Source organism: Bufo bufo, chromosome 7, assembly GCF_905171765.1.
Source record: "Bufo bufo chromosome 7, aBufBuf1.1, whole genome shotgun sequence".
NCBI lineage: Eukaryota > Metazoa > Chordata > Amphibia > Anura > Bufonidae > Bufo > Bufo bufo.
The window spans coordinates 204,827,599-204,843,804 of record NC_053395.1 but is presented as its reverse complement, the minus strand read 5'-3'; the positions used below and the strand labels follow the sequence as shown (position 1 = coordinate 204,843,804).

Sequence of the window (16,206 nt, the reverse complement as noted above, 5' to 3'; positions counted from 1 at the left end):
CAGCAGGTTTGGTAAACATTAAAGAAGTTTTCCGGGTGTTTACTATTGATGACCTATCCTCAGGATAGGTCATCAATACCTGATTTGTGGAGGTCCAACACCCGACACCTTTGACGATCTGTTGTTTGAAGAGACCGCGGTGATTTGTGAGCAATGTGGCCTCTTCCTAGGCCAGTGATGTCACGTTCATCGATCACACAGCCTAGTGAATGGGGCTGAACTGCAATACCCAGCGCAGCCGCTATCAGATGGACGGCACTGTGCTTGGTAAGCTGCAAGGGGAACGATAGGCATGCTTCAAACTGACTTCTGAGTGGGTGATCAGTTTGGGTTTGGAGGTGGCAGAACAGTTGCCAGTGAGCTCCATGGTGCCAGGACACTCACGGGTGGGATTCAAATTTGTAACAACAGGTTGCCTACTTAACGGCGGACAAGCGGCGTCACAACGCGTTTACATATACATACACCATATATATGCAACACACGTAAATACCCCATATACATGGTACACATACATAAAATACACCATATATACACTACATACATACCACCCAACTTTTAAAAAGCCTAAGGAGCTAAACTATGGAATGGAAGCGCTCATCTCCAGCTGCTGCTGTAATTTTAACAACCGGATCTGGAGAACCTGAGGGAACTGGCTGAATCTCATGCCTGCGTACGCTCTTCACCTGTTTCCACGTAGTCTGCATATACACCTCTTATCTCAGGTGATCGACAGATGTTTCAAAAAGCTAATCTCCTCCTGCAATTACTCAAGTCACATTACAGCTTGTCTAGATTGAGTTTCTGGTGTAGGATTATGTAATGTACCAGTTTTTCCCATAACAGTTTTTGCCCAGCGTAGAATGATGCCCCCCCTCCCCTTACCTCTAGAGTCCATTAGTAGCGGAATACAACTTTAGAAGAGCAGCGGTTGCTGTAATCATCATTCTTCCATCACTGAGGCTGGGGAATTTTAGGCCGCCACTTCAAAGGATTTGGATAGCACAGATTGCGTCATGCTGCATTTCAATCACAGGCCGGCGTGACTGAAGAGCTACTTTTTTTCTTCCTTAGCTTTTCTTTTTCCTTTTTACTCATTTCTTGCCCTCTCGGAATAAAATGCATATTTTTTGCCATAAATTAGACAATTAATGTAGCAAGGGATTTACAAATCCTAAATTGCAAAGTCATCACTTGCTGTTAGTTGACATTTCTGGAGCAGATCCGCCTGCTGGAGTTTTTTCCCACAGAGCGGCACAAAATGCAAATGACTTGTGGATTAGCAGAAGCACAAGGGTTTGACGGCACTTTTATAGCCGAGTAGTATATGCCGAGATGAAATGCAAGAAGAGCTTTATGGTTAGGGTAGATGCAGTACTCCAGAGCAGGAGGTATCTGCAAATTTTTGGTTATCTACTGTACTGTATTGTTATGTATTAGTAAGAACACATGCGGGCTGCCATCTTTTCTCACAAGTCCGGCGAGGCACAGGTAAGCCCTTACCTGTGCCTGTGCCCCGAGCCGGTCTGAAACAAATGCGGTCAGCGGGAGCAGGCAGTTCCAAGAACAGCTCGATGAAGGCCCCTGGCGGCTGTTCTCGGAACTGCCTGCTCCCAGTGACCGCATTTAATTTCAGACCGGCTCTCGCACAGGCACAGGTCAGGGCTTACCTGTGCCTCGCCGGACTTGTGAGAAAAGATGGCAGCCCGCATGTGTTCGCGGGCGAACAATGCGAACTGGCCATCACTGATGGCTGGCTCCATTCCTAGTTGATAGTTGTTCTAGGGAGAGTTGGGAAAGAGAAGAGGCAAAGTCCATGTGCTCCCTCTTCTCAGGCCCAGACAGCTTCTGAAACTAACAGATCTCTGCAAGATCTACATAAAGAGAAGGACAGAAAGAGAGGAAGATAGAGAAGAACTTGGAATCTGCTTGGCCAAGCATAGGAGTCAACAAGGTAACCTGCTACTATAGCCATTCAGACTTTGCTGCTGTGAGAGACACCATTAAGACATCCCTCACACTTGGATACGTCCTGGCCAGAGGTGCTTTCAAAACCCTTTATCCCGCAGTGGAGACTACAGGCATTATTGCAAGAGTACTATTGCCCTCCATAGATTCTATTGACCCAGACCTCAGCAAGATAGTGTACACAGAGTGCCATAACGACCATCCATTGTCTTAATCCATACATCACTATCTGGGAGAGAATTGCACTGTGCTCAGTTGGAACTGTGTCTGCTATAATTGGATGTACTGCAACTCCCATTTTACACTCGAGTAAAGAAAAACATTTATTCTTCTATCTCTGGCCTGGTTTTCTGACTCCTACACCCAGATGCTGGCCATTGCACTCTGCACGCCCCCTGCCTTGCCCCCATCCAAACACTTAACATCATGGACACACCAACTACCATTGGGCAGAAGCCTGAGAACCAGGCTTCCATGAACAGCAGTGTGTAGTTCTCCAACTGAACAAGCCCTACTAGTCTGAACAGACTTTTCCTTCAAGAGTTATAAAAAGCATATTTTCATCCAACTTTTACGGAGACAGATATGACGGTTAGATAGAATAGTCACCTGTCATCTGCTTAACTCTTGACCGAGAAATGGCATAAAAATGAGAAGTCATTATGGATGGCAATGACATATTTATGTAAAACATGACTAAATCCGTTAACCTCTCGCTGCTGGACGCCATCATTTTCCGTAATTCGTTTTATACATCTTTAATTTCCACGTCGTGTCATTGGAAAGCTGATTCATGGAGCTGAAGGGCGATACCATAGTAATTAATAGTGCATAGACCTATATTTGCCACGACGTTGAGATGGGAAATGAGTTGGCAGCGGATTATGCCGCACTGGGGGTGCAGTGTGTGGGTCTTTCGTTGCACCCGTCCCTTCCCTACGTGACCTCTGCCTCATTAGCGATCTCAGCCATGGGATACAGTCAGTGTGACCGAATGAAATGAACCGCTCTTTTCCTTTCCGTGACATTAATCTCTAACAATCTCTTTTCTTCTCCGTGTCCCTGAATGACCTAACACCCAAATCTTTTCCAGTCTTGGAAATGAACCTAAGAAATGCCTGGAGGAATATTTGTGAACATGAACGTTGTGGCCCCAAGGAGCCAATCAGATTCTAGTTGCCTTCATTTTAGCACCGTTTAGAACAGGAATGAATGTAAACATCTGGTTGGTTGCTATGGCAACAATCTGTTTGTTATCTATTAGTTTGGTCTGGCAGCATGTATAGAACTGTTGGGTTTTATTTGGACAGTTTATCAGTTATTGTTTATTGTTATATTTAATATTACCTCAGGACATTACTCCACCCTCTTCATTTTATGAGAAAAGTCACTGATGCGTCACCATAATCATGCCCTCTAATTGGACACGTTTTCGATTAGTAAAATTTTGCATGTGGCACGGAGGCCAAAACATGCTTAACCTTACAGTTGGTAAATTCGGGACAAATAGGCCCCTTCCATGGGAACACCCCAAACACTTGTTATTTATTAGTGGGGCTTACATAAGCCCAAACTGTTTTTTGCATGGGACAGCCTGAATTTGCAGGAACTGTCTCTAAAAGAGGTGGTCCTTGCAAATTGAGCAGGACTGTTGGCAACGATGCCAAAAGAGAGTGTCAAACCCACTAAGTTACTACATCCTTCCCAACTCTCCTAAAATGTCTGGGAGGCCCCCAGAAACGGGGTGGGCCTCCAGTACTCCCGGAAGAGCTGGCTAATCTCTTGTGCGGCCCTCTGGAAAGCCGCCCTCCGTGAGCTCTAACTGTATGTGGCACTGGGATGCTCATGGCACCGATACGTGCTCGGGGGAAGGGGGGTCAGGAAATGGCAGATGATGTGTCACAAGATAGGCATGACCCACATGTAAAGGGGTGTGTGTCTGTACCCTAAGGGCATCAGATTCTACTTCCTCCCAGATGCCAGTGTTCAAAAGTTTGGCATGAACTAGACCAGGGAGCAGCGTCTAAAGCATTATTCATTCTTCAGCCTTGAAGGGGCTTATCCAGGATTAGAAGAACATGGCTTCTGTCTTCGAGAAACACACCTATGGGTTTTATCTGATATTGCAGCATGGCTCCATTGAAGGAAATTGGACTGAGCTGCGATACCACATACACGTATGGCAAATGCTGGAAATATGACTAAATGGGAATACCATCTTTAAAGAGGTTATCCCATGAAGACCCTCAACACCCACCCCTATGAGCTGCTGACAGACCTCAGCAATCCATGGATGCAACCAAGTCATTTGAAAGGCCATCATGTTAGTACTTTATCACCCAACTGATTTAACCCTAAGTGTACCATCAGAAAGCAAATATCCCCTTTCGTAATCCAGTTTGTTTTTTGGGCCCACAGCTCTGGTGTGTTGAAGCAGGTAGACTCTATTATGTATCCCTAATCTCTGGTTGTTGAGATATAATATTACCTTGACTATAATATCCTGTTATTTTACAAATGTGACCTGGCGAGCCTTGCTGGCAAATTGACAAATCCAATTTGGCAGCGGTAAATTGATTATATTTTGGTTCTGGTCTTGCGTAACTCATTTATCAGATTTACAGACAGGCGCATAAATCTAAAGCGAAGATTATAGGCATCTGGCTAAGGCCAAGTTCTAGGCAGTTGGACAGAATAGTGTTTTCCTTGTCCTCATCTCAGAGGTGGTCTTAGCTGGACTGAGCGAGAGCGAGTGATTTATTAGCGGACGGGTGATCCGATAAACAGAAGGTCTGAGTATTTGTCTCCGAGTTATTGTATTTATGAAGGAATTGGACGATTTTCTTTATCATGATGTAAAGTGGATCTTTGGTGTTAGCTTACGAATAGTTGTGCGGATTAGTAAGAGAACACCTAGTCTCCACCCGATCCTATGTAGACTCCTGCATGTACTACTGCAATAATCTGGTAGGAAATGATAATGGCTACACTGTACTTACCAGGGTTTCTGAACGTTATGTGCAGACGTGGTGCCGACCCCACAAAATGAAATGACGTCATACAATATACACCTCTCAACATAACCTGATCATAATGATTCTAAGAGTACTCTATACACACATTGTATACTACAACTCCCAGCATGACCTTACCACTGGAGGTGATCATAATGCTTCAATAAGTACTTTATACATACACTGTATATAGTACAACTCCCAACATGACCTCACCACTGGCTGTGACCTTAGTGCCCTAGAGCAAGGGTACTTTGGACTATAGATGTTTGTCGACATTTGCCCATATTGCTACTATGCAAAGCCATCGACTCAGTACTTTAGTGCACTTTGAAGGGTTAACTTGTACTGTAAGTTATGCTGTTGTGTGCACTTATACTGTTTGATATTGTTGAACTGCATTTTATATGTCTATTGTAATATATACTGTTTTTTCGCACTGTAATTGCACTATATTTGCACTGCACTATGGAAAGGGTTAATCCACTGCCAGCTAATACTGAGAGACTTTGGAACTTTCTACTTATGTAAAGTTTTTGGAGGGAAAAAACAGACACAATGACCTTCTGACTGTCGGGTTTAGCTCTATTGTTTATGTCTGAAGACATTTTTTATGTCTGTAAAAAAGACATCATTCCCATAGACTTGCACTGAAACTCTATACAAGTCTATGACAGACATAAGTTGTAACAATGTTTGCATTTAGGCTGTGCTTCTCCATTCCACCCCTTCCACTAGTAGGTTCCAGTTAAGCTAGCAACTGTATAAAAAGAGAGTAGTCAGAGCCCCTAGTTGTGTGCAGATAGAGATCCGTGTTTAGTAGGACAGACTCTGCCAGATTGCATGAATTACCAGAAGAAGACACTGAGATGAGGGTGCTCAGACAAAGACCCTGGGCCACCAGCCTGTGGCCAAGCTACCAGCCTTCTGAGAGAGGGAGACAGCTAGTTCAGGCCTTTCTGCAACAAGCAACCTTCTTCTGCCTGGGAAGAGACTGGAGAAGTCAGCTCAGTGCACTGCCTGTATTGTGTTGCACTCCAGTAAAGAAGCACACTGGTTAACTGCAAATCTTGACTCTCTGGACTTATTTCCCATTGGGATGCACTATGTCTTACCACGGATAATTTTTGACTGACCTTTGCATACTACAAAGCCATATGCACTCCATGTGCTGCTGGACCGTGCCTCTTTTAGGTGCTGTATTCACCTCCAGAAAATTCCTTCTTAATATGGGACATGATGAAACAGGATAATTTTTTTCGATTAAATCGTGAAAAAATGTTAAGCCTCTGTTTGAACAGGCGTACAGTGTAGGCCCCATACATTTCTCTGGGCACAGTATCCAGATCCATACATCACCACGGTCACTTCTATGAGCACACCCTTGCATGGCTGCAACAACTCAACAGATCTCAGAGCAACTGGACCAGACCTCAGACCTCAGATTCCCCCGGCAGGCAGTGGTGAAGCCATTCCATCATGTGATATGACATGGCAAGATGTACGAGTAGACATTTTTCCGAGATTATCCAGCTTTCCTTTCTTAATTGTGATGTAGACGTCTGTGGAAATCTCCTACCTCTAAAGTGACAAGTTGGCCTTTAGCGTAGACGCATCATTTAGATGCTCACATAGATTGCCAAAGGAAAGAAAATCAGACGGAGGTTGTGTAATAAGACGTCTGATGCAACCCAGTACCTGTAAATTAAGCAGACCAGTCAGCGCTCTCCAGCTGCTGTGAAACTACAACTGCCAACAGGCTGGGAGTTTTAGTTTTGCAACAGCCGGAAAGCTTATTTAAAATAACCTCCTTTCGTCCAAAAACAGCACCACTCGTCCTTAGGATGTGCCTGCCAATTCAGCTCCATGCAAATAAATGGGGCCGATCTGCAATACCAGACGCAACCTGTGGACGGGAGTGGCGCTGTTTTTTGAAAAAAGCTGATTTATTGTTCTAATTGTCCTTTTAAATAGCTATAACTAAGAACTCCATCTGAAATGCGTAAGCCAAAATGAACAAGAAGAATGACGTTTCTTCCATGGATCTTTTCAACTTGGGAATTTCACGGAGTAGGAGATAAGTGTCTGATTGGTGTGGATCTGACCATTCGGACCCTGCCTATCACGAGACCAGGGGCCCATGATCTGTGCATGCGTGTCTGATGCTCCATTCCAGAGATAGCTGAGTACAAGTGCTTGGCTATTTTCGGCAGCCCCATACAGATGAATGGATTGGCAGTGCACATGAGAGATCACCGCATAATTCACACAGGGGAGCATGGGCCCCTTAATCACGATTGACAGGGGTCACAGTGGTGGGGCCCCTGCCAATCAGACACTTATCCCCCTATCCTGTGGAAAGGAGATACACTGACTTAATGGGACGACCTCTTTAACAATGGTCCCCCATTTAGGACCATCGTTCAGAGTGGAGATTGGCTTCAAAAAGTGGCTCTCACACTGGAGGACTCAAAAAGTTCATGCCTTACATGAACGGTTCATTGATACCTAAGCGAACAGTGGGGGCTCTACATCGACACTTGTTGCAGCGTCCCCTCCCCACAGTACATTTTCACCTCCCATCAGTAGGGTGCCCTTCTAAGAAAAAGAGAAAGGGGACAACCCCATTTCCTATTGTATTTTCAGTGTAGAAGTTCTGCTTTCTCTCCATACTTTTATTATACCCTCTTTGGCGTTTGGGCAGGAGGCTAACAATAACAGCTTTACGATATCTTGAGTTCATTGAGGAAATCCGTCTCTGACAATCACACGGCTCATTCACAGAGGATACAGGACGTGGAAAGTTATTTTTCTAAGCCCAGGCTTGCTGCCTATTGCAACAGGTTTTGGCAAGGGGCATTGTTGGCCGTCGCTTTGGAATTATCTTTGGTGTTCAAAGATGAGTAATGCCCAAAGAATAGTAATTAGGAATTGTGAATCATGAATCAGGCTTCCAGCAATGTAGGCTTATCAGATAGGTAGCTCCTGGAGGTGACCTAGCACAGTCATGGCTACTGAAATTTAAAGGGGTTGTCCACTTTCCTGTAAATATATTGCATTCAACATATATTGTAGTGATGTAAATTCCCGTATGTTTTCCAGCTTTCAATTCTTGTACACTTTGGTGTTCTCTACTTGAACACAGTCAGATATCCCCTGGACAAGTGCTGCTGTGTTGTCACACCGTAGTGGGCGGGTGTCTTCTGACCAACTTTCCCATGGCTGTATGCCTGATCCTATCCCTCTGTCTCTATTGTGCATGCTCTGGTCCCAAAGACTAGGGCATATGTAGTAGAAACTTACCCCCTGTCTCCCATCCATGATACTATATTGGCGCATGCGCAGTAGACTCCATATAGCAAATATAATACTGCTCATGCGCCTATGTATTGTCCTGGATGCACAGTGGATGGGGAGACAGTGAGACCGTGAAATTTCTACATGCCTGGTCCTTGGATTCAGGAGCATGCGCAATAGAGACCGAGAGATAGCAACACGCATATAGTCATGGACGGGTTGACCACCAAAGTGAGACATCACTTTTCCAGGATAAATTTTAGGGTAAAAGTCCAAGATACAAATGTAATATGGCTCTGTGTCGAACACATTGAGAAAGATGAGCTGCAGAAGGTTCAGAGGTGGCAACTAGGTTAATCAATGGCAATCAGTAGCTGCAAAAGCCCATTTTTTTAATGTAATTTTACTCAGTTTTGGGCATCTTTCACAAGTCCGTGCCCTTGTTGACAGACATCTGTAACAAGATGGTCAGTGGTTCATTCGTGAAGATGTCCATGATGAATCTGTGTTTGGTCAGTGTGTCTGTTCTTTGCCCTCCATGTGTAAACTGTATTCCACGTACACTGCTCGGCTGAAAATTGGTTTCCAGAGCATCTTCCAGCAATGATCTGGGAAAGCCACTGACTAAAAATGGATGATGTCCGTGATAGGTCCATGGTTTTCATGGACCCATAGATGGTAATATGTGAGAGGGATCCATACCCATAGATGCATACTTCCAGGATGTCACCACAGATCCATGGTCAGTGGAAGACCACTGATGTGTGAATACACACATTAAGGGTCCATTCACACGTCCGTATGTGTTTTGAGGACCGCACATCTCCGACACTCTCATAGAAAATGCCTTTTCTTGTCCACAATTGCGGACAAGACTAGGACATGTTTTATTTTTTGGCGGAATGGAAGTGCGGATGCGGAAGTGCGGAAGCGGACAGCACATTCCGGCCCCATTGAAAATGAATGGGTCCGCACCTGTCCCGCAAAATTGCAGAACGGATGCGGACCCATTTTGCGGGCATGTGAATGGACCCTAAAGTGAATAGATACGTGAGCGGTGCTTGAATACCACGGACTGCACACATACGCAATTCACTGACATGTGAAAGGGGCCTAAAGCTACTTTCACACTAGCGTTTCTATTTTCCGGTATTGAGATCCGTCATAGGGTCTCAATACCAGAAAAACACGCTTCTGTTTTGTCCCCATTCATTGTCAATGGGGACAAAACGAAACTGAACAGAACGGAATGCTCCAAAATGCATTTCGTTCCGTTTGGTTGCGTTCCCGTACCGGAGAGCAAACCGCAGCATGCTGCAGTTTGATTTCCGTCCTGGGATGCGGAGCAAAACAGATCCGGCATAACCCACAATGCAAGTCAATGGGGACGGATCCGTTTAACTGTGACACCATCTGACACAATAGAAAACGGATCCGTCCCCCATTGACTTTCAACGGAGTTCATGACGGATCCGTCTTGGCTATGTTAAAGATAATACAACCGGATCCGTTCATAATGGATGCGGATGGTTGTATTATCAGTAACGGAAGTGAAAGTAGCCTTATGAATCCAGCTTCACGTTTCAGCACAGTTTTGTGCAGCACAATGTAGAAAGATGTTAATCAATGCCAATTAGCTGCTGCAAAAGCAACATACAAATTTAAGTTAAAGCCAGAGATTCAAATGGAATATCACTTGTAGGAAACCTTGTGACAACTGGAGATCGTATTGTGCAGCACATTAACAAAACATTTCAGAGGTTAATTTAAGGAATGGAAGGTCCGGGTTTTTACAGGGGAGGAAATTTGTATTTGCACACAGTCCTCTGGCACTCAATGTCAACTGATCTCTTCAGGAGCTCCTACTACTTTTGATTTAGATGTATTGCAGGTGATCAAGCCTGGTTAATGTGGCTTTCGAAGAGGAACATTCGGAGGCCATATTCTATTCCTGTTGTCTCTACAGACCAGCGTTTTATCTGGTCCTGCAGAGTCCATGGTGATCTTTACGTTTCTTTGATCAGAAAAATTACAATATTTTGAACTTTTTGTTTTCTTCTAGGAAAGATTTCAAGTGAAGAACCCTCCTCACACCTACATTCAGAAGCTGAAAGGGTATCTAGATCCAGCAGTAACAAGAAAGGTAAGAGACATGAAATCCTTCAGATGCTCTATGACGGCTCATACATCATACTCGAGAGACACGGAGAGGGGGGATGTATAACGGAAAGTTCTTGCAAGAAAGCAAAAAAATGCAGAACATTAAGAAATATTACAGAGCCAACAAGAGGCCCCTTATGTGTATGGAAAAGAAAAAAGTGGTGGAAAAAAAAATATAGATATATATTTTATAGCAACTATACTGAGTAGTAAATGTAACCATTACTATCCAGACAAGCCAGATGTGCTCATATCCTGGGCTGATGTCTGAAAGCGGAGAGCACGGTGGATCAGATTGCCATCATTTTGATCTGAACAATCCAGTCTACTGTTTATTACTGTATTATTTTAATATTTTCTCTTTCTATTGTTTGTTAGGGTAATCTTGTGGGTACTGCCCAATGTGCCCATGGGTGCTGTAATACGCGGTCCTACTCCCGTGGCTACTGCCGGGATTGGAGATAACGCTGTTCCTGACAGTTTAACCTCCTGTCAACCTGTCAGTGCCCCCACAACATCAAAATAGAATCGGTCCTGGGGATAACCTTGGTAGGAGCAAACTGTCCACTGGGGTCCTGGACAGTAAAGGGCTTTGGCTCCTTACTGACCCCCCAGCGTAATAATTCACTTTGAGCAGGGTTAACATGCGTTTGGGTAGAGTTTATCATTAATGCATTTGACTCAAAGGGTGAAGCCCCATTTGTTGAGAGTCCTCAGGTACCCACCATATACCCGAGTGGCAGGTCCTTCCATAAATATTGACAACATGTTGTTGTAGCCAGTACAATATGTAATGCAAGTAACAAATTGCATGCAAGTAAAAAAAAAAATGGCACCATCCTAAAGGTATAGCCCATGGGGAATGGGTTGATGTGGCCACAGAAAGATGGGCAAAAGTAGCTGCACAGAGTCCGCATGTGGCCATAGCTTTGAGCCAACAGTCAATCAATACCCCCTCTGATGTGGTGCAAAGATTCAGAATCCAAAAAGGGTACTAATTCATAACTTTTTTGACCTATAGGTACTCATAACCCCTTGAAATATTGTTTTTATCCCAAGTTTTATTTTACATCTTTTCCAAAGTTAGGATTTTACTGCATTTGGCAACTATAAGCAGGGAGTGGCATTTAAAGTCTGGGAAACCTAATGCCTAGATTTAATATGATGTGTATAACAATTATAGGCACTCTGCCCTCAGGCCAAATTGAGCACACCATTTTCTAAGAACCATTTCATGTTTGTATACCTTACCTTTAAAGGGCATCTGTCAGCATGATCAATGCTATCAAACCATCCATAATGTCTGGTAGGGCCAATCCTGCCGATTAAAATCATAGCTTTTCGGAGAAATAAGTGTTTCTAAAAATATGCAAATCAGGACTTTTATACTGATGACCTATCCTCTAGATAGGTCATCAGTATCTGACTGTGGGGGTCCGACACCTGGGACCCCCATCGATCAGCTGTTTGAGAAGGCAGTTGCGCTCGCAGTAGCGCTGCTGCCTTCTCCAGCTTTTCCAAGGCTGTGTGACGACATGTTGATCGGTCAGATGGCCTATGCTGAGCTCAGCCCCATAGAAGTGAATGCGATACCAAGCATAGCCGCTATGCAGTGTACAGCGCTGTGCTCACAAGAGCGCCGGTGCCTTCTCGAACAGCTGATCAGGTACCGATGACCTATCCAGAGGACAGATCATCAGTATAAAAGTCCTGGAAAGTCTTTTTAAGTGCACTAGTGTCAGGGGTCTAGCCATTCAGTGCACCTTAGCTCTTCCACTGTGTCTCCCTCAACATCCCTCCTTCCATCTGGACACCTGGCCCTGTCAATCAAATGGAAGGGGGATTGTCCAGGGAAGCAGAGTGGAGGAGTTACGGTGCACTGAGTAGCTTTGGCCCACCCTCTGTGCACTTAACCCCTAATTTGCATGTTCAGGGGATGAAAGGTATGGTTTTAAACAGCAAGGTCAGCATTGTCAGGCATTCTACCTGGTTTAATAGGGTTGAACCTGCTGACAGATGCCCTTTAAAATAATACATTGCTTTTCATTGATTGATGGATTGTGCTATTTTTTTCTATACTTCCCTAAATGTTTAATAGTCTATGAAATTACCAAGGTGGTCTTTTAACATCACTATAGACATATTTTGGGGGTTACGGCATGTCTGTGTAAACTATTGAGCTTGTCGGTTTACGTGCGGTGGATACATTGACGATGTGTATAAAACCACGGTGACCCGGAAAAGCCGGTGTCTCCACTGCACTCCTCTACAATTCCATCTGTAAAGTGTGAGGAGATCTGGGTCAGCATTACATCACAACTATGTCAGGTTTGGTTGGAAACTAAGATTTTTCATTTGTCTTGTCATAAAAGGGAAAATTGGCCAAGCGACAAAAACCCTTTTAAATTGATGCTGGTTCATATTGAATGTACTAAGGTGTGATCGTAATTTTCCATTGCCACTGACTGCCAGGGAGTTTTCAGTAATTAGTTTCATCATTAATATTGCTTATGAAAACACTAGTGTAACACGTGTGAAGTTTATATGTGGGCAGAAATGGGGTCGGAGGTTTTATTACTTACCAGGTAATACAGGAGATAATTGTCACACATGGCACCCTGTGTAATGTTTTGTTTTATGATGTCCGTACTAGTCCACTTTCTGGCTAGACAGTCCTACCATGGCAGACAGAAAACAAGGATCCAGCAGACCGTCCTATCCTTTGATTTCTCCAGAGTTAAAGGCTATGTACACCTTTGGAGGCAATTATATATTTTTTTTATTGCATTTTACTCATTTTTTTATTTGGTCTTTATTAGAAATATTAAGCTGTCCTGTGACAAAGGGTTAACTGTTTGTCTAGCTGTGTGAACCATACTTTTGCTTTCACTTTGTGCCGGTCATCTAATAAACCTTATCTGTAATTTACTAAAGGGCCCATTGCACAGATTATTGCTAACGTGTAAATGTACCGCCGATTACCCAATGAATGAGCGAAACGCTCATTCATTGGGTAATCCAATCGGTAATCCAATCGCTGGTGGTCAACCTTCCTTCCCGACTATCTGCTGTAATATAGTCCCGTGTAAAGGGATCTTTAGTGGTCATAAACACTTATTTGAGCTTTAATGAGTGTTTATAATGAGAGCAGAGATAAGGAGCCGTCAGATTAGCTGGCTGACGGAGCAGAGAGAAAATTCAGATCCCACTATTAGAGCATCTCATCTCTGTACAGAAAAAAGGGCTCCATATTTGTAATAAAGACCAATTTAAAAAATGATTTTTAGCTCAAAATGAGTACAATGCAATAATACAAAAAAATTAGACCAAAGGTGTATATTACCTTTAAGGGAAACCGATATAAAACTTCCATATAACGCTAAACAATACATCTCCACAGTGCTCACACAATAGGGTTATTAAGCGCCTACATAATACTGGGATACAATGCTAAATAATCCTGTAGTTTAACAACAGCTGGAGGGCCGCAGGTTGAGCATCCCTGCTTTAAAGGATAATCCTTTTGAGCCATTTTCCACTCCAAAAAACAAAAACGTTATGGAAAATGATAAATGAGCCGGGCTTGACGCAGCCATGCCCCCTCCCCTTTTGGGCGTGAGCGGGGAAGAGTTGCAAGCTGTGTAACAAGACTTGTGACACCTTTACTCCACTTTGATAAATGTCCCCCTAAATGTATTACCGAAACCAAGTATAATTCCAGCCAACTGTTATTTTTGCCATTTGGTGGAGACCTATAGGTTCCACTCCACCCAGTTGACGGCATGTGTCATTCTTCTCATCTTCTGTTCCTTTAGAAGTTTCGAAGGCGAGTGCAAGAATCCACTCAGGTTCTGCGGGAACTGGAAATCTCCTTAAGAACAAATCACATAGGGTAAGAACACGGACGGAATTTCTTTATTTCTTTCTTTCGACTGGCAGGTTGACGTTTCCTGCCATTAATTGTAGTTGGTACAGGTTTGTACTCCTTTTACTGCCGGTGCTGTCTGGAGGCTCTGGATATACATCTGCCGTATACCTAATAATTACGTCTATTAGGTTTTATAGGGCTGGTTTGATGTTGCCAGATTGGTGAGCTAAGCAGTTTTCTGTGCCAAAGAGAGAAAGAGATTGGATTTGGACGCCCGCTGAAGCTTGGTTATGTTACCCATTTGTGAGCGGCTCCCCATAAGCAAGAACATTATGGATTTAGTGAAATGGAAAAAACACATCTTCAAATAGGGTTATTTTTAGCTAAAACCACAAAGTTTAGTCTGCTCTTTCCATACGAATGACCAGGCTGAGGCATGTACGAGACATTCATCATTCCCGTTCATAGGTTACTGGTCTTAGTAAAATGCCATTATTATACAGGAGAAGTCTAATATCTCTATTATTAGACCTGTGACCTCCTCATTCCAGATCTGGTTCCTCCTTGGTGCTTAGCTTCACACCTCCAGCAGCAGAACCACTGCAGCCCATGAAGACTCAAACTTCACCATCATATGTTATGTTTCAGATTCCTTCATTACAGGAATTGTCCGGGATCTAGAAAAAATGTACTACTGTGTCCATTGGCTAGTGCCTGATATTGCAGGCCATCTCAGTTAAAGGGGTTGTCCCACAAAAAATATTCAAAAGTTTTAAAACCAGCACCTGGTTCCGAATACTTTTGTAATTGCATGTAATAAAAAAATTTGTATAGCCACCGAGTTATTCAATAAAATGTATCTGTATAGCGCCACCTGCTGTTTGTTCTTCTTCTTATTTCTTTGTCCTGCTCACTGAGATGGCCGCACATGCTCAGTTTTATCTTTCAACTGCCTCCTGAGCTGTGATAGGGAGAGCATGGACACACCTCCTGAGCTGTGATAGGGAGAGCATGGACACGCCCCCTGAGCTGTGATAGGGAGATCTGAGACACGCCCCCTGATCTTCAGCAGAAAAGACACTCCCCCTGAGCTTCCAGTTTGATATAAATCTAACAGAGCAATGAATGTGGAGATCTCCGGATCCATGTGAGGTACAGGGCTGGTTCTAGCTTTGTTAGATATAGATTGTCATGTACTATATGGTGTCTGATTTTCATGTTTTACATTAGTCATCAGATAACCCCTTTAAGTAAAGAGGACCAAGCTGCAATACCAAATACATCCCATGGACAGGAGAGGCGCTTTTTCTGAAAAAAAAACGACCATTTTTTTTAATTCTGGACAATCCTTTTAACATTATGTGCAGTTCCAGTATTTCAAGTAAATTCACTCTAAGCCAAGTCTTACTACATACAGTTCGGCCTAATTGGATGGTCAGGGCACTTGACCCAATGATTAGACCTTCACTAATGCAAGTTGGATCCTATTGAACTTAAAAGGTTTTTCCTGTGTACCTCACATGGATCAAGATTTCCACACATTCATTGGTCTTATTTTGAGCTGGCACCTCTAGGGTCGTGTTTTTTTTCAGAAGGCGTGTCCTTTCTGCTGGAGCTCTTACCCTATCACAGCTCAGAGTGTGTATTCGTTATGCTTCAGATCTCTCCCTAACAGAGATCAAGAGAAGTGTCCTTTCTGCTGCAAAACTCTCCCTATCACAACTCAGGGGGCATGTCCTTTCTGCTGGGTCTCTCCACCCTGTAACTGTCACGGCTTCTAACAGTAGATCCAGCTGGTTGCAGTTGAAGAATGGAACTGAGCATGTGTGTCCACCTCAGGTGGACAGAGAAATAAATAAAAAATAACAAACAGCAGGTGGCGCTATACAGATACACTTT

General features: G+C 43.6%; 1 protein-coding gene across 4 annotated transcripts in view; it reads left to right on the top strand.

Annotated features, from left to right (window-relative positions):
- The window catches only part of FMNL2 (formin like 2), a 228,958-nt gene that overhangs the window by 120,074 nt on the left and 92,678 nt on the right, over window positions 1-16,206 (top strand). For all 4 annotated transcript variants that reach the window (XM_040441345.1, XM_040441348.1, XM_040441346.1 and 1 more), the window contains exons 3-4: window positions 10,342-10,422; window positions 14,255-14,331. In XM_040441345.1, the coding sequence (XP_040297279.1) occupies window positions 10,342-10,422; window positions 14,255-14,331 (158 nt within the window). The remainder of the gene's footprint in view (window positions 1-10,341; window positions 10,423-14,254; window positions 14,332-16,206) is intronic.